This window comes from Salvia miltiorrhiza, chromosome 7 (assembly GCF_028751815.1).
Source record: "Salvia miltiorrhiza cultivar Shanhuang (shh) chromosome 7, IMPLAD_Smil_shh, whole genome shotgun sequence".
NCBI lineage: Eukaryota > Viridiplantae > Streptophyta > Magnoliopsida > Lamiales > Lamiaceae > Salvia > Salvia miltiorrhiza.
Genome location: NC_080393.1, coordinates 41,696,282 through 41,714,277, shown reverse-complemented (window position 1 = coordinate 41,714,277; position 17,996 = coordinate 41,696,282). Strand labels below are relative to the sequence as shown.

The following is a 17,996-nucleotide window of genomic DNA, read 5'->3' as shown; positions in this document are numbered from 1 at the left end:
GAGAAATGCCGCCCCGGCAGCAACGTACCATGAACGAAGTCACGCGGTTTACGGAATACACGCCTTTAAATAAACCACAGGAGGAAATCTTTCATTTGGTAAAGGATCAACCATTTTTTCGGGCACCGGGAACCTATCGGGATGGGCCGCCACAGGAGGGGCCTAATAATAAGCTGTGTGAGTATCACAACTCTTTTGGACACTACACAAAATATTGCGGGCATCTCAAGCATCAGTTAGAGCTACTGGTGCGCCAGGGAAACCTCGACCAGTTCATTGACAGAGGAAATGAGGGCCAGAGGAGAAATGATCAGAGGGATCATAGGGACCAGAGGGATCATAGAGATCAGAGGGATCAGAGAAATAACCGGGACCAACGACAAGAACATGGGAATAATAGGGATCAAAGAAATGACAATCGGGATAATCGCAGGGAAGGGCCAGAAAGACAAGTACCTCCTCCCCCGTATCGGATGGAAGTTCATATGATTTGTGGGGAGAATGGAACGCCCACATCAAACAGGGCTAAGAAACAAGTGGTCAGAGCAGTGAAGTCAGGATACTACCATAAGCAGGTTATGGAGATTACAAGCGCGGCAGAAGAGCCGACGATCACCTTTGGGGCAGAGGATCTACGTACACTAATGTACCCGCACGATGATGCGCTGGTTATTATGGCGGATATTGCCGGCTGTATCGTTCACCGTGTTTTCGTAGACTCGGGCAGCGCGGTGAATATCTTATATTGGGAGTGCCTTCAAAACATGGGAATAGACGTTCATATTGAGCCTTTGTTTGGGTTTGGAGGAGAAATGGTCATGCCTCTGGGTTATGTGGAGTTACCGTTAAATCTCGGCACTACAGCTGCTAATAGCAAAACTAGGATGGTGCGTTTCTTGGTGGTTGACATGCCAAAGCCCTCCTACAATGTAATACTTGGCCGGCCTGCATTGATGGCGTTTAGGGCGGTGATCTCTATGTTTCACTTGAAAATGAAATTCCCCATCGAGGGAGGGAGAGTGGGAGAAGTCTGTGGTGATCAAACAGCATCGAAAGCTTGCCATGTACAAATGCTTACACATTCAGCGGGACAGAAAAGGGAAAGAGTGACAGAGGGATTGGATACACGGAAGAAGGGGAAGGTGGGCGAAGTGAATGCTTCGATAGAAGAGCGCCAGGAATTGGCAGACATATTGAAAGACAGGGACAATACAGAAAAAACCGCGCTGGTGTCTACTAGTGATTTTTGCAACATGATCGAATTGTTCCCAGGGAAAGAGGGTTTTCAAACCAAAATTGGGTCTTCCATGAGTGATCAAGTCAGAGACGAGCTCATTACTTGCTTGCGCAAAAATGCAGATGTGTTCGTATTCAGCACCGCCGATTTAAAGGGCATTGACAGAGGGTTGGCAGAACACTGCCTTAATGTGGATCCTAAAGTTAAGCCAGTAAAGCAACGAACAAGGAATTTTAGAGCCGAGAATGACGCTGCAATAAGGGAGCAGGTTTATGGGTTGTTGGAAGCAGGGCACATTGTGGAAGTGCAATACCCAGAGTGGATTTCAAACGCGGTAATGGTACCAAAGAAAACAAATACTTGGAGGATGTGCGTAGATTTCAGAGATCTGAACGCCGCTTGCCCAAAAGACCACTATCCTCTGCCGAGGATTGACCAGCTGGTGGATGCCACTTCGGGATGCGCTTTACTATCTATGATGGACGCGTATCAGGGATACCATCAGGTTAAAATGAACAGAGGAGACATTGCCAAAACGGCATTTGCCGTCTGTTGCGGGGTTTACGGCTGGAGGAGTATGTCGTTTGGCTTGAAAAATGCGGGAGCCACGTATCAGCGGATGATGGAAAAAGTCTTCAAGGAACAACCCTCCAAGAATATCTCGGTGTATGTGGATGACATGCTTGTGCGGAGTATAAGGGCAGAGGATGTCTCTGATCTCGATGAGATCTTCACTGTGGTTAGAAAGCATCGGCTCATGTTGAATCCAGCAAAATGTACTTTTGGGGTCACAATAGGCAAATTCTTGGGCTACAAGGTTACCCCTGCAGGGATTGAGGTTAACGCAGAGAAGGTCAAGGCCATCATGGAAATGACACCACCCAGAGGGATCAAGGAAGTGCAGACTCTAAATGGGCGCATCACTGCTCTGAGCAGGTTTATATCACGGTCGGCAGAGCGCAGCATGCCGTTTTTCAAAATCATAAGGAAGGGCACTAAATTTCTATGGACAGAGGAATGCCGAGTGGCATTTGAGGATCTCAAGGTATATCTAGCAAAACTCCCGACTCTGACCAAGCCGGTCCCGGGAGAAACGTTATATCTGTACATAGCAGTGGGGGAAGATGCAATCAGCTCTGTGCTTATCAGAGAGGAGGGAAGTCAACAGAAGCCCATCTACTTCATCAGCCGAATCATCCAGGGTCCCGAATTGAATTACACAGAGATAGAGAAGGCTGCTCTGGCGGTCATGGTCACGGCGAGAAAGTTGAGGCCGTATTTTTTGTCACATCGGGTAGTGGTGTGCACTGCCCTGCCTTTTAAACAAGTGCTGGGGCGCCCAGATTTGTCGGGAAGAATGGTGAAGTGGGCTGTGGAGTTGGGGGAATATGATGTGGAATATGAGCCAAGAACATCGATCAAAGCACAAGAGTTGGCAGATTTCATCCAAGAAACAACTCGCCGTCCAGTACCGGAGTTTTGGGTTGCCTTTGTGGACGGATCAGTGACAAAAGAGGGATGCGGAATTGGGGTATACATCACATCACCAGGGTATGGTACATATCAGTTTGCAATCAAATTCACTTGCCGATTGTCCAACAATGAGGCAGAGTATGAAGCCGTGGTCAGAGGGGCGCATATTTTGTCACAACTCAAGGCCGAATGTGTCATCATCAAGACAGACTCCCAGTTAGTGGCCCAACAATATTCAGGGGGCTATAGTGTCAAAGAAGAACGCATGAAGGCGTACCACCGCAAGATCAGCGAGATGAAGGACAAGTTTATGGAATTCAAAATCGAGCAAATCTGCCGGGAAGATAATACGAAAGCGGACCTACTGGCGCGGATGGCTAGTGCAGTGGAACAAACCTGGAGTGATGAAATTATTTTACTCTGTGATACCAGAGAGATGGGGACTTCACAGGTCTTCTCCGTAGAGATCAGAGATGACTGGCGGGCTCCTATTACACATTTTCTCAAGACAGGGGAGCGGTTGAACAAGGAATCTAATCAGAGGGCCCGATACGAAAATTATTGCTTGCTTAATGACCAACTCTACAAACGATCCTTTACTCAGCCTTTACTAAAGTGCTTATCTCCAGAAGAAGCTAACTTTGCTTTAAATGAGGTTCATGCAGGTTGCTGTGGTGGTCACACGGGATTCCGGGACCTAGTACGCAAAATCATTCGGGCAGGGTTCTACTGGCCTAACATCAACAAAGACGCCAGAGAATTCGTCCGCAAGTGTGAGGCTTGCCAGAGACACGCTTGGCGAATCAACATTCCAGGGGAACCTATGGGCGTTATGTACGCTGCATGTCCATTCGACAAGTGGGGTATCGACATAGTCGGGAAGCTGCCCACGGCACCAGGGGGCAAATGCTTTTTGCTGGTAGCGGTGGACTACTTCTCTAAGTGGGTCGAAGCTGAGGCTGTGGGGAAAATCGATGAGGTGACTGTGGAGCGCTTCATCTGGCGGAATATATGCTGCAGATTTGGTGTGCCCAGGATCATCGTTTCTGACAACGGAACCCAGTTCACTGGGCAGAGGATCGCGGATTTCTGTGATCGGATGGATATCACTCAACGATTCGTCTCGGTAGCTCACCCGCAAGCAAATGGCCAAGTGGAGTTGGCCAACAGGACAATATGTGTAGGGATCAAGAAGAGGCTGACTCAGAGCAGAGGCAAATGGGTTGAGGAGCTGGATACTGTACTTTGGGCCTACCGCACTAGCCCAAAGACAGCCACGGGTGAAGCACCATTTACTCTGGTGTATGGATCTAATGCGGTAATACCAGCGGAGGTAAGATTGGAATCATATCGGATAACAACCTACAACACTGAACACAATGCTGAACTTCGCCGAGTAGAGCTAGATTTGGTGGAAGCACAGAGGGATGAAGCCCGGGTCAGAACAGCAAAATACAAAAGCATTATCAAGGCAGGGTATGACAAGCGGGTCAGAGCACGGAAATTGTCAAAGGGAGATCTGGTTCTCAAGCGGGCTGATGCATTGAAGGCAGTGGGTAAGTTCGAAGCTAATTGGAAAGGCCCGTGTATCATCACAGAGGTCCTAGGTGGTGGAGCTTACACATTGTCGGATCCAGACGGCAGAGCTCTTCCTAGACCATGGAATATTAACAATCTCAAAAAGTTCTATGTATAACTGCTACTTAGCAGGACTAATACCAATGTAGACCGGATACTCTTTTTCCCCACAGGGGTTTTAACGAGGTCCGGGGCCATAATATCAATAAAACAGATATGTGGTTCTAGGGAATTCCCTGGTTTTGTTTTATTTACTTTAAATTATCGCTTTTTTACATAACATATTCTACTTATACTGTTCATGCAGAGCATTGCACATGTCACCAGAGGGGGGAGTAGGGTGTATACCCCTAGCCCACAATTTACAAATTTAAAATACAAACTTCTTCTTAGCAGGACAAGGGAGAAACAAATACAAAAAACTGCTTCTCAGCAGGTCAAAGGGAAAGCAAACATCAGGGATCGACGACTTCTCTTCCATGCGCCAACACTTCAAGCTCTTCTTCTCCGCTGAGACATGCCCACTTCTCAGATCTACTCCAGATCTACTCCACGCCTGCAGAACACCAAGAAAAACAACAAGTCAAAAAAAAAAAAAGTACAGAAGAGGAACAGACCAACCAACATCCAGATCTCAGGAAGCCGATGATAATGCTCCCCATTGCCGGAACCCTGCTCCTTGCAACCACAATACCGGAGATCTACCCCGGAAACACAAAGGGAAGGGCAGAGCCTTCAAAGATATGGGTGCCCTGAACAGGACTTCCCGCAATAGGGTGCTTTATAACTAAGCTAGGGATGAATCAGGGAAGCCATTGGGAAGGAGGGTAGGACACTAAGGTCAAAAGGGGGTAGCGAGGAAGTTTTCTTCAGGAACCCTGGAGATAAAACTCTCAGGCGGGGGAGAGTCATGTTCTTTCAGTCGCCAACATTGTGCACTTTCTTAACAGGACTCACTCCCCCGACTGAGTGCTTTACAACCAAGATAGGAAGGGATACATGATAAAAGAGACAAAGGGTCGGGAGATTTAGGGTTTGAGAGGAGATCAGATTGGGGCGGCGGAAAGAAGATAAGGGATTCTAAAGCTAGGTCATGAAAGGTGGAGGGGTATATATAGAGATGGTTTTAGGCTTAAGAAAAGGGCTAAGAGGTAACGGGCTCACGCGAGTTTATGGGCCGGAGATGGAATAAGGAGTAATTAGGCCAACATGTTCATAACAGAGTATTTCACATGTCACCAGGGGGGGAGTAGGGTGTACACCCGTAATCCCCAATTTTCAAATTCATCCCCAATTTTCAAATTCAAAAATCCAAAAATTGCTCCTCAGCAAGTCAAGGGAAAAGCAGAGGAATCACGCTGCCATCAGAGCAGAGGGAAGCGCTCGTAAGCCGCGATGCTCCGCGCAGAGGGAGGGAAGCGCTTGTAAGCCGCGAAAGTTGGTTGCGCCATCCGGGCCCTCCATGCTCCGCGCAGAGGGAAGCGCTCGTAAGCCGCGAAAGTTGGTTGCACCCCCCGGGTCCTCCATGCTCCGCGCAGAGGGTTACTATTTAATCGTAAGCCGCGAAAGTTGGTTGCACCCCCCGGGTCCTCCATGCTCCGCGCAGAGGGTTACTATTTAATCGTAAGCCGCGAAAGTTGGTTGCACCCCCCGGGTCCTCCATGCTCCGCGCAGAGGGTTACTATTTAATCGTAAGCCGCGAAAGTTGGTTGCACCCCCCGGGTCCTCCATGCTCCGCGCAGAGGGTTACTATTTAATCGTAAGCCGCGAAAGTTGGTTGCACCCCCTGGGTCCTCCATGCTCCGCGCAGAGGGTTACTATTTAATCGTAAGCCGCGAAAGTTGGTTGCACCCTCTGGGTCCTCCATGTTCCGCGCAGAGGGTTACTATTTAATCGTAAGCCGCGAAAGTTGGTTGCACCCCCCGGGTCCTCCATGCTCCGCGCAGAGGGTTACTATTTAATCGTAAGCCGCGAAAGTTGGTTGCACCCCCCGGGTCCTCCATGCTCCGCGCAGAGGGTTACTATTTAATCGTAAGCCGTGAAAGTTGGTTGCACCCCCCGGGTCCTCCATGCTCCGCGCAGAGGGTTACTATTTAATCGTAAGCCGCGAAAGTTGGTTGCACCCCCCGGGTCCTCCATGCTCCGCGCCGAGGGTTACTATTTAATCGTAAGCCGCGAAAGTTGGTTGCACCCCCTGATTTATGCTTAATTTACACTATTTTTATGGGTTTGTTTGTGCGTGTTTTAAGTTAATCTTCTGGAATTTGGTGCGTTTTATGGTGTATTCTATGCTTTGCAGGAGATTTACGCTTTCAAGATGAAAGGATGCAATTTTGGAGAACTTTGGATGAATTTGGCGTTTTCTAGGTGTTCCGGTCTTCAGAGAAGAGAAATCACCATTCCTCTGGCGCCAGAGGAATCAAAAGCTAGAGAAGTCACGCCAGAGAAATCGTTGCGCCAGAGAAATCAACATGCCAGAGAAGTCGCGCCAGAGAAATCAACATGCCAGCGAAGTCATCACCAGAGGAGTCCCCGCTGCCAGAGGATTCAAGTCCCCGCTGCCAGAGCGGAAGACATTCCGCTGGCGACCCATTCCTCTGGCGATACCATTCCTCTGGCGAGAGCTGCGAAGTTGGCGAGAGTAGGAGTGTTTTCCAGAAGCGCGCATCCAGCTGGAGAGTTGCATTATTTCACACGATTCTATTACCTTTAGAATTCTACTTTGCATGGCAACTTCCATGGTGATCCGAAGGAAATTTGAAGCTTATAAATAGGTCATCTTTTGACCTATTCGAGAGAGCCCCGACACCCAGACTTATATTTTCAGTTTTATAGTTTTAGCTTTAGAATATTTTAGCTTTCTAGTTTTCAAGGCTTGGATCAAGATTGAAGATTCAAGTCGCTACAATCGTTTTTATTCGGTTTTTATATAATTCAGTTTTTACAATTGCATTCTCTTTAATTATGTTTATGTTTTATTTTACTATGTCTAGCTAGTTTCCTTTAGCTGATTCTAGGGTTTGTAAATAGTTGATTGAATTTATGTGTTTTATTTGTTAATACCTTTATGCCTTCCAGTTTATGATTCATATTTCCTGGTGCTTAATTTCTTGTGAATTATCTGATCAATAGTTTGCATGTTTAGCTATTCGGTTTGAGACCTAGCGGAGATAACTGTTTAGCGGATTCAGGAATGTATGATATGATTTTAACCTTGAGACCTAGCGGAGATAGGTGGATCATAGGGAGCTATTCTTAGGAACTATTGGGAGTTAGTAGATTTTCTTGAGACCTAACGGCGATAGAGAATTTACTAATCTACGATCGTTGCTGCTCTAGCGAGAGTAATTGATTAATTAAGTGATCTCTCATCATAACTGGATTAAATTGGTACATAGGATTAATAGATTTATTGCGTAGATTTAATTGATGAATTTACTACCCTAGGATCAGTTGTCTTTTATACTTGATATTTCCTACGCGATTTTAATTATTGTTATTAGTGTTTTAGTTTAAGTTAATTAAACCTTATTTCTTTCGTTTGCCTGAATATTACTAGAGTTTAATTAGGATTACTTAGAGTGATTCGTTATAATAGTCCCTGTGGATACGATACTCGGTTACTTGTTATTTGTGCTACAATTGCACCGTGTTAGTTGCAGTAATTTGTTGCTAATAATTTAGTGATCAACTTTTTGGCGCCGTTGCCGGGGACTATTTAGAATTTACTTTAATATTTCTGGTTAGACTTAAGCATTATTTCAGGCGTTATAAGTTTATTTTTATTTTTAGTTTTAAATTTCTGTTTCTGATTTTTGTTTGGTGTCTCAGCTGTTGGATAACCGCGAGAAGAAGAAACAAGCGATGGCTGAGAATATTGATATTGAAGCTGCGTGGCGTATGATTGCAGAACTGCAGAGGCAGCTGGATGAGCAAAGACAAATTAGAGAGGCCAACAGACGTGCACAGCCTCCTCCACCACCTTCACTACTCGATTACATGTACCAATCTCAAGTTGGGCAATTTGATGGAGGTGGACGGGGGTCAGCTATGCAGGCAAACACTTTTGAATTGGAGGAGATGGCCTCCAATAGCTACCAATTGCCACATGATCGGAGCTCCACAAGGATGATTGTCAATGAGCCTAAGAAGGTGTCACTTGAAGAGATGATGCAACAACTGTTGGTGCAGATGACTAGTTTTGAAACTACTATTGACAACAAGATGGCCAGTATAGAGACGACTGTGGGTGCTAAGATTGCCAATCTTGAGAATAGTATGGGTGCGAGGATGGCCAGTCTAGAGAATGGTATGGCTAACATGGGGAACAATGTTTCAGCACTGTCCAAGCAGGTACAGATTTTGGAGATGCAAGTTAGCCAAATGGCTAGCCATGCAGTTGTGCAGAGCATGCCTCGACATACCGAAGGCAAGCAGAATGACCAATGCAATGCGATTCTCGATGGCACTCTGTCTCCAAAAGACAGGAGGATGAGCAAGGAGAACGAACAACCAAGTGAGGAACCATACAAATCTCCTATTCCACTTAGGGAGTACATCCCAAAAGCTCCATTCCCCCGTAGTCTGATGAAGAGTGAGGTGCTTGAAGAGCAATATGCTATGAAACCGAGTAAAAAGTGTAACACAATTCAATTGAGAAGCAGGACTCAGCAGCGGGATCATCCGGAGCAGCGGGACGGCAAGGATGCCAAGGAAATCAAGCTGGAGATTCCCCATTGCAAGAATAAGAAAAAAGTTGCCAATACCGAGGAGACAGAGCATAAACGCATAGTGGATGAGCTAGAGAGGCTACTTGAAGAATCAAACCAGCGTGCACAGCCTCAAGATTTCAGAGCAGCGAAGCAAAGCTCAGTGCTCAACAGCCAGAGCAGAGAAATCAACCATTTCTCTGCCAATATCCGTTCCTCTGCCAATGATAAAGAAAAAAAAGGCAATTGTTCACACCAAGAAGATGGGTCATGAGGATAAGAAAATCTCGCAGGCAAAAGCTGTGTGCACCGAGCCGCCAATGAAGCTACTTTCGAAGAAGAAAGATCCGGGTAGCTTCACCATTGAGTGCGAGATTGGAGGAGAGCTATTTCCCGAGGCACTTTGCGATTTAGGGGCTAGTGTCAATGTGATGCCCATCTCTGTTTTCAAGCGGTTGGGAATTGGAGATCTCAAGCCGACCTCGATGGAGATTCAAATGGCGGATAGATCAAGAGTGAAGCCTAGAGGAAAGCTTGAAGACATCTTTGTGAAGGTTGACAAGCTAGTCTTCCCTACAGATTTCTTGGTCCTCGATATTCCTGAAGATACAAATCCGCCGTTGATTCTTGGTCGATCATTCTTAGCTACGGGGAGGGCTATGATAGATGTGCCCAATGGAAGCGTCATTTTTCAAGCAGCGGATGCGCATGGGTCTTCTACCTCTGTTCGTGTTAAGCGTTCTGTCACGCCTGCTGTGTTTGATGTTCATTGAGATCATGAGGTATCGTCGAGCTCTAGACGTTAAATTAAGCACTTGTTGGGAGGTAACCCAACTGTTTTTCTTTTGTTTTGTTTTTCTTTCTTCCGGTTTCGTTTTGCTTCGTTTTGTTTTTCTTTGTTTCTTTGTTTAGTTTGGGGCAGGTGTTTCTCTGCCAGATTTCTGGTGTTCTTCATGTTCCAGCGCAGCCACTCTTTACTCTGCCCATGGCCGCAAACCCACCTCTTCACCGCCTCTCACGAAAGATTCAGTTTTTCATTGCCGATAATCAGGGACGTTTTCTACACTCTTCATATTTCTCTTATGCCCTGAGGACATGTCATGCTTTAAGTGTGGGGGGTGTTTTGGAGCTTATATTTTTAAAAAAAATTGGGCGAAATTGATTTTTCTATGCTTAGTTTCTGGACTCGAATCTTGCTAATTTTTATGAATTTGTGGAAGAGAAGATGGTTTTCGATGTGCATTTCGGGTTTGTGAATGAATGGAGGATATTCTTGTTTTACCTTTGATATATGTTTCTTGTTTGTGCAAAGAATTATGAGTTTTGTTGCAACACTTTTGTAAGTTAGTAAAACGTGATTTATCCGGTAGATGCTAGAAGGAGTGTTGTCATTGTGATTGCCTACGATCGTATCTTATCTGTGAAAATGTTGGACGAATTGCCAACTCCAAAAATTGCCAGCTCTGAAACATCTGGCCTGTTCTGAAATGTGATAGCTCTGAGTCTCTGCTCCTCTAGTCTAACTATGAGCATGGGAAACCACGTGAAAAGACTTTGGATTACATCCAAATTGTTTTATTTCATGAATTATGGCTCAACTGTCGAAATCTCAAGCACACAAAGTGTGAAAAAAATGGTGATATTGATTATAAAGGCGATCACATTAGGGAATTCACTTCTAGCGGAGAATTGGGTCTGATCGAATTACTCGCATTACTCTTTTGTTGCTTCTTAAACTTTGAGTTACTTGCATAATTGAGAAATGTGTGTTGATTGTAAAGTTTTGAATTGACTTTGTGAATGAGTGGATGGAAATTTACATTGTTGAAATCAATTTCTTCCTAGGATTCATATAGATTTTGCTTGAGGACAAGCAAAAGGCTAAGTGTGGGGGAGTTGATTTATGCTTAATTTACACTATTTTTATGGGTTTGTTTGTGCGTGTTTTAAGTTAATCTTCTGGAATTTGGTGCATTTTATGGTGTATTCTATGCTTTGCAGGAGATTTACGCTTTCAAGATGAAATGATGCAATTTTGGAGAACTTTGGATGAATTTGGCGTTTTCTAGGTGTTCCGGTCTTCAGAGAAGAGAAATCACCATTCCTCTGGCGCCAGAGGAATCAAAAGCCAGAGGAATCAAAAGCCAGAGAAGTCACGCCAGAGAAATCGCTGCGCCAGAGAAATCAACATGCCAGAGAAGTCGCGCCAGAGAAATCAACATGCCAGCGAAGTCATCACCAGAGGAGTCCCCGCTGCCAGAGGATTCAAGTCCCCGCTGCCAGAGCGGAAGACATTCCGCTGGCGACCCATTCCTCTGGCGATACCATTCCTCTGGCGAGAGCTGCGAAGTTGGCGAGAGTAGGAGTGTTTTCCAGAAGCGCGCATCCAGCTGGAGAGTTGCATTATTTCACACGATTCTATTACCTTTAGAATTCTACTTTGCATGGCAACTTCCATGGTGATCCGAAGGAAATTTGAAGCTTATAAATAGGTCCTCTTTTGACCTATTCGAGAGAGCCCCGACACCCAGACTTATATTTTCAGTTTTATAGTTTTAGCTTTAGAATATTTTAGCTTTCTAGTTTTCAAGGCTTGGATCAAGATTGAAGATTCAAGTCGCTACAATCGTTTTTATTCGGTTTTTATATAATTCAGTTTTTACAATTGCATTCTCTTTAATTATGTTTATGTTTTATTTTACTATGTCTAGCTAGTTTCCTTTATTGATTCTAGGGTTTGTAAATAGTTGATTGAATTTATGTGTTTTATTTGTTAATACCTTTATGCCTTCCAGTTTATGATTCATATTTCCTGGTGCTTAATTTCTTGTGAATTATCTGATCAATAGTTTGCATGTTTAGCTATTCGGTTTGAGACCTAGCGGAGATAACTGTTTAGCGGATTCAGGAATGTATGATATGATTTTAACCTTGAGACCTAGCGGAGATAGGTGGATCATAGGGAGCTATTCTTAGGAACTATTGGGAGTTAGTAGATTTTCTTGAGACCTAACGGCGATAGAGAATTTACTAATCTACGATCGTTGCTGCTCTAGCGAGAGTAATTGATTAATTAAGTGATCTCTCATCATAACTGGATTAAATTGGTACATAGGATTAATAGATTTATTGCGTAGATTTAATTGATGAATTTACTACCCTAGGATCAGTTGTCTTTTATACTTGATATTTCCTACGCGATTTTAATTATTGTTATTAGTGTTTTAGTTTAAGTTAATTAAACCTTATTTCTTTCGTTTGCCTGAATATTACTAGAGTTTAATTAGGATTACTTAGAGTGATTCGTTATAATAGTCCCTGTGGATACGATACTCGGTTACTTGTTATTTGTGCTACAATTGCACCGTGTTAGTTGCGGTAATTTGTTGCTAATAATTTAGTGATCACCCCCCGGGTCCTCCATGCTCCGCGCAGAGGGTTACTATTTAATCGTAAGCCGCGAAAGTTGGTCACGCCCCCCGGGTCTTCCATGCTCCGCGCAGAGTATTCAAGCTTGGATGGGAAGCAGCAAATGAATGCTTGGATGGGAAGCAACAAAGGAAGGCTTGAACGGGAAGCAGCAGCGAAATCCTCGCCAGAGGAGTCATAAAAATCCTCGCCAGAGGAGTCATCAAAACCCTCGCCAGAGGAGTCATCAAAATCCTTGCCAGAGGAGTCATCAAAACCCTCGCCAGAGGAGTCAGCCAAAATCCTCGCCAGAGGAGTCAGCCAAAATCCTCGCCAGAGGAGTCAGCCAAAATTCTCGCCATAGGAGTCAGCCAAAATCCTCGCCAGAGGAGTCAGCCAAAATCTTCGCCAGAGGGGTCATCAAAATCCTTGCCAGAGGAGTCAGTCAAAATCCTCGTTAGAGGAGTCAGTCAAGATCAGCAGAGAGATCATTCAGATTTCAACAAAGACAGAAATCAACATCAACACCAAAAAATATACACCGCAGTTGGAGATCCGGGAATGCAAATTTAACATCAACAGGTAACAAAAGTAACACGAAATACGAAGGAAAGAAAGAAGCATAAGCAAGGAAGAAACTTCATTTAAACATGTGCAGAAGGCAGAGTTGTGCACCAGAAATCAAAAGTAAGTATTAAGTTTTTTACAAACTAAGGGGTTACAGATTTTTTTTGATAAGTCAGAAGGGAGATCAAAGCCATCAGGCGGGAGGGACAGAGGAGTCTCCAGCAGGAGCAGAAGAAGCGGGAACAATGGCAGAGGAAGCCGGGGGAGGGACGGCACTTGCAGAGACCTGGCCGGAAGAAGCTCCTTCTGTAAACACCGGCAGCATGCCAGCTTCCTTCACCTTCGGGAGATGGGACTCCATGTCCAGCAGCTTCACAGCTTCTTGTACATACGTTTTTTCGTCTCTATACAGGGTAAAAAGCTGCTCCACTGCGGAGGAAGAGGAAGCAGAGTCTTCAAAAGCTGAGGCCGCCAAGTCAGAAGGCAGGGGAGGCACCATGCTATATTGGGAAAATTTTCGGGTGCTGTTGTTAGTAGGATCCCGCAGCCGGTTCACGAAACCCACCAGGGAAGCAGAAAAAGCAGGCATATACATTGGAGCAGAGGGCAGTGAATCAGACCCGACCCCAAAGGTAAAATAGGGAAGGGCCTTCTCCAGCACCGGATACCACCACCCCGGCTTCCCCGGGGCATTCACAGGGATCCCCATCAACTTGTTTATGTCCTCATCCTTGAGGTTCTCCATCAAGGCTCGCAGATCCAGGGTAGCAAGCTGCTCCGATGATGCCCCCGCCATCTCTAACGCCTTCGTGGCGGATTGCTTTATCACGTAAGCAAAGAGGGGCCCGAAGTCCTCCAAATACTCCGGAGTTTGTTTGAAGGCCGCCAGGGTGTCCTCCAGCATCACCCTCAGGAAGTGTTGGCCTTGAGGAGACAAGAAGTACTCCAGACGCTGGTCTCGTGCCCCCAGGACATAGGCACGGTTCTGAGCCTCCACAAGTGTTTTCCTCCAGTCACGCCTGGCCTCCCTATAGTCCTTTTCGTACCCCGCCTTGAATCTGATAAGGCTCTCATGACTCTCCCGCGTCACCCTCGTCAGTTCGGAGGCCAGAGACGACTTTTCCACCTCTACTTGGGCCAGCTTAGCCTTCAACTCAACAATTTCCGCCTCAGCTCCGCTCAGACGCTCCACCACCCCGGCTACATCATCATCACGCTTGGCGATGTCCGCCTGCTCTTTCTCCCTCTCTTTCTCTAGCACATCATAATCATAGATGCACTTGACAGCTCCCCAGAGCCGAGACTCTGCCTGCAAGAAAATAAAATGGGTTCCGACAGAACAATCAAAAGGTTAGTAACTTAAATTCTCTACAATAAAAGTACCAAATGCAGGATACCTGAAGGGCCAACTGGCATAGCTGAGTAGCTAGAGTCCCTCGTGTCAACGTCTCCACTTTCTCCTTGTCTTTCGAGTGGACACGGGACGACAAGGCATCAATCAACCTCTGCCCCGACAAACTCGAAATCGGCCCAGGAACAGTATCCTCTGGCTCATCAACAGGGGGGACTACAGCTTTGCCCTTGCCTTTTCCCCCAGCAGAAGGGGGACCTTCGAGCCACCAGCAGACTTCTTCGCTGGGTCTGCGGACTTGTTGGCCTTCTTCAGGCTTTCTTGTCTCTCCTTCTCACCCACGGAGATCAGAGAGCCCCTCTTCCGCTTCTTCGAGAGCTCGGGAGTGGCGATGTCCTGGGTTGAGTTGGGAGAAGGGACTTCATCAGTGATGTCCACAATCGGGACATCTTCTTCACCAGCACCGGATGCAGCACCAGTACTGGGGCGTCTGCGCCTGTGAACAAGCCTACCTGCATCAACCTCCTCTGCATCGAATGTGCGGGAGGCCTCCACGTTTCTCTCTGAGACCTCTGCCACAGGGAGAGTGGTGACCATCTCGGACCCCGTGGGTTGTTCTGAGGGGCCCGTTCGGGAAGCAGAACCTCCTGAGCCATGTTCCCTGCTGTGAGCGGGAGAAGCAACATCGTCCAAGTTGGCCCCACATTGTTTCCTCCAAGACATGTCTGCAAATAAAAATTCTACACCGTTAGAATCAGGGTAACAAGAATTAGTATATTTTCTAACTCATATTTTTTACCTATTGATTTCTTTGGATATAGGGGAAATAAGCCATTGTATGCCAGAGCCGAATTGTTCTCGGCAAGATATCTACAGGGTAAGGGCTCAACCTTATTCATGGCATTAAGTTGGGCTATGACACCCAGGTCAAAAGCGGAGGGAGCAGCCTGAGAGGCTGGTTTATAGGTAGTCCGAGGACTATGCCACTCCAGCTCCAAGGCGCCGTAATCGCGCCAGGAACCAACAAGGGTGCGCACGTAACAGTAATTAAACAAAAAATCCTTGTCAAAAGAATTTAAGGAGGAAAGGAAGGAGGTGGGATACTTCTGAAGACCGGCAAAGCTATACAAGGGACTGCCCTGCATGCGGAGGGATTGGGTCTGACAGAATAGTTTGGCGGTGTCCCCAACACCATGGGTTTGGCAGAGAATATGGAAGGCATATAACCTCCGGATGGCAGAAGGGGCAACTTGATAAAAAGGGATGCGAAAATGATTACAGACGTCAACCAGGAGAAGAGGAGGAGGAAGCCTTAAGCCAGCATCTATCTGGGCTTGCCAGATGGCTATTGTTTTATGGTCACGGAGTTGTTCCGGGGGTTTCGAGGCTTTAGAGAAGGCCTCAAACCTTAAGCCTTCAGGGCAACGACACTTACTCCTCATCTTTTCCATCGCCGCGAAGCTAAGGCCAGAGGCGGGGACAGGTTTAGGGGGTTGGGGAGCCTTTTTAGTTCTCTTTTTGGGTTGAGAGGGACTGGAAGTAGCCTGAGAATCATGTGAGACGGAGGGGGAAGGAAGGTTTTCATGCGAGACGGAGGGGGAATGAAGGTTTTCATGCGAGACGGAGGGGGAAGGAAGGTTTTCAGGACCTTGAGGCTGGGGGGATGAAGATGAAGAATCTCGGGGAGAGGGCGACCGCGAGGGCTGAGGAGCAGAAGTGGAGGCCATTGTCGGAAATTTTAATCCTAGGGTTTCTAGCACGCTCAATCAGAGCACCAACAACTATACCACTACACTATAACTAATCACAAATATCGGAGGAGAAAGGTACGCGAATTACCTAGGTCAAAGAAAGATTGACTGAAAATACCGGAATGGAAGGATCACTGGAAGTACGCCGGAACAGGAGGGAAGATCGCCGGAACTTGCAGATGAAGGAATTCGGAAAAATTGGAGAAGAGGAATAGTGGAAAATAAAAGTTCAAAACTGAATATGAAACGTACGCGGGCAACCATCAGTATACGGGATGAACGATACGTGGCCCTAAAAGTCAATCGACGGTCGAGGATTTCTACGGGGAGGCGAAAGGACGCGAAGGCTGAAAAAGTAACCTTGGGATACGGAAAAGGCACTGTAGAAAGGACGGGCATTTAATGCTGGTGACGTCATCCATGCGGACGAATCCTCTGACTAGTTGCACCGTTCCAGAGTGAACTAGTCAGACCAGAGGGGGGAGTAGCAAAAATGCCAGAGAACAATTTACAGGGCTTATCTTTACCTTCTTACGATATTAGAATTCTCATGTCTTCATGATTTGCAGGGACCAAGGAGAACAGCACAGCGCTGGTTTTAACAATACTTCGCTGGTTGAACACGAAGAAAACCCGATTCAACCAGACTAGAGGGGGGAGTGGTTGATGAGGAGTGATATGTGCAGAGTAGGGAAATGATGTAAATCAGAAGAATTAACCCCACCAGCGGAATAAGTATGACAGAGGAAGTGCACTCGTCAGAGGAAATCACCCTCGCCAGAGAGGCCATCTTCGTCAGAGAAGTCATCTTGGACAGAGAAGTCACCTTCGCCAGAGAAATCACCCTCGCCAGAGAGGCCATCTTCGCCAGAGAAGCTATCTTCACCAGAGAAACAGCCTTCGCCAGAGGAACTATCTTCATCAGCGGAATCACCAGAGACGTGGGAGAGTTCCCGCGTGAAGACGAAATTACCATCTTACCCTTCGACCACGCAAAGCGCATGCATCATAGACGAATTTACCATTTTACCCTCCATTTGTAGTCTATAAATAGAACCTGAGTTTGTGCACTGTATTGACGCTATCTTTCACTTTTGAATACAACAGCTATTTTCTCTCTCGTGCTAAGTTCTCCGATCGCTTACTTTGCTCTCTCCGATCATCCATACTAGGTATAGCTTACACTTTTCACTTCGTAGTTTAGATGTTGGTTCCGTGAAATACCATCTCTCAAAAGACAAATATGGACATAATAAATTCACACAATTCACAACTTTATGCCTTCAAACACAGTTTGCCCTTATGTCACTATCTCCACCAAACTATGGAACCAATGCACAAATCAAAAGGTCTTGGAATTTGGTTGTAATGGGGCTAGGGTGCAATATAGGTGGGATAAACAAGAAAAGGGGATCAAAGAGGCTAAATTATAACTGAAAACATGCAAACACACCAGACTTTCCATCAATGAAACTCTAGAGTAGCTCCTCAAGATATCAATCCTCAAAAATGTGTGCTCAACTCAATCATATAATATATAGGGCATAAAATATGAATGAATGTATACACAATAAGCCCTTTATTTTCTTTGCACTTTTGCACTTTTTCTTTCTTTCTCTTTTTCTGTTTTTCTGTTCTTTATTTCTCTTTTTTTTTTATAATCAACAGTATATATATCCCCATAGAATCAATGAATCATCACTCAACACACTAACATGATAGGAGTACTCATCTCTCGTCTCATCATAATCTAGTGCATTCACATGTTTTTCAAGGGACAAAAGCAGGCTAAAATAGGCTAAGGCTCAATATATGTGGCTTTTAATCAAACAAAACAGGAGCAAATTAGGCACAAACGGGCTCACTAAGGGAATAGTGAAGGTTCGGATAATATGTTCAGGCCAAACAATGGTTATTCCTAA

The 17,996-nt window shown here is 45.8% G+C and overlaps 1 protein-coding gene across 1 annotated transcript; it reads left to right on the top strand.

Moving 5' to 3' along the window:
* The first annotated feature begins 473 nt into the window (after window positions 1–473).
* On the top strand, window positions 474–9,770 carry LOC130994232 (uncharacterized). The gene is made up of 5 exons (XM_057919270.1): window positions 474–2,090; window positions 2,253–4,400; window positions 8,120–8,760; window positions 8,953–9,239; window positions 9,697–9,770. Exons 1-5 carry the CDS (start codon window positions 474–476, stop codon window positions 9,768–9,770), a joined length of 4,767 nt encoding a protein of 1,588 aa, XP_057775253.1.
* The last annotated feature ends 8,226 nt before the right edge of the window (window positions 9,771–17,996 follow it).

Coding starts and splice junctions, on each gene's coding strand:
- LOC130994232 (XM_057919270.1), top strand. CDS start 474: ATGGAAGTTCATATGATTTGTGGGGAGAATGGAACGCCCACATCAAAC. Junction 8,761..8,952: donor GCGATTCTCGATGGCACTCT/GTCTCCAAAAGA, acceptor ATTGAGAAGCAG/GACTCAGCAGCGGGATCATC. Junction 9,240..9,696: donor CAATGATAAAGAAAAAAAAG/GCAATTGTTCAC, acceptor TTTTTCAAGCAG/CGGATGCGCATGGGTCTTCT.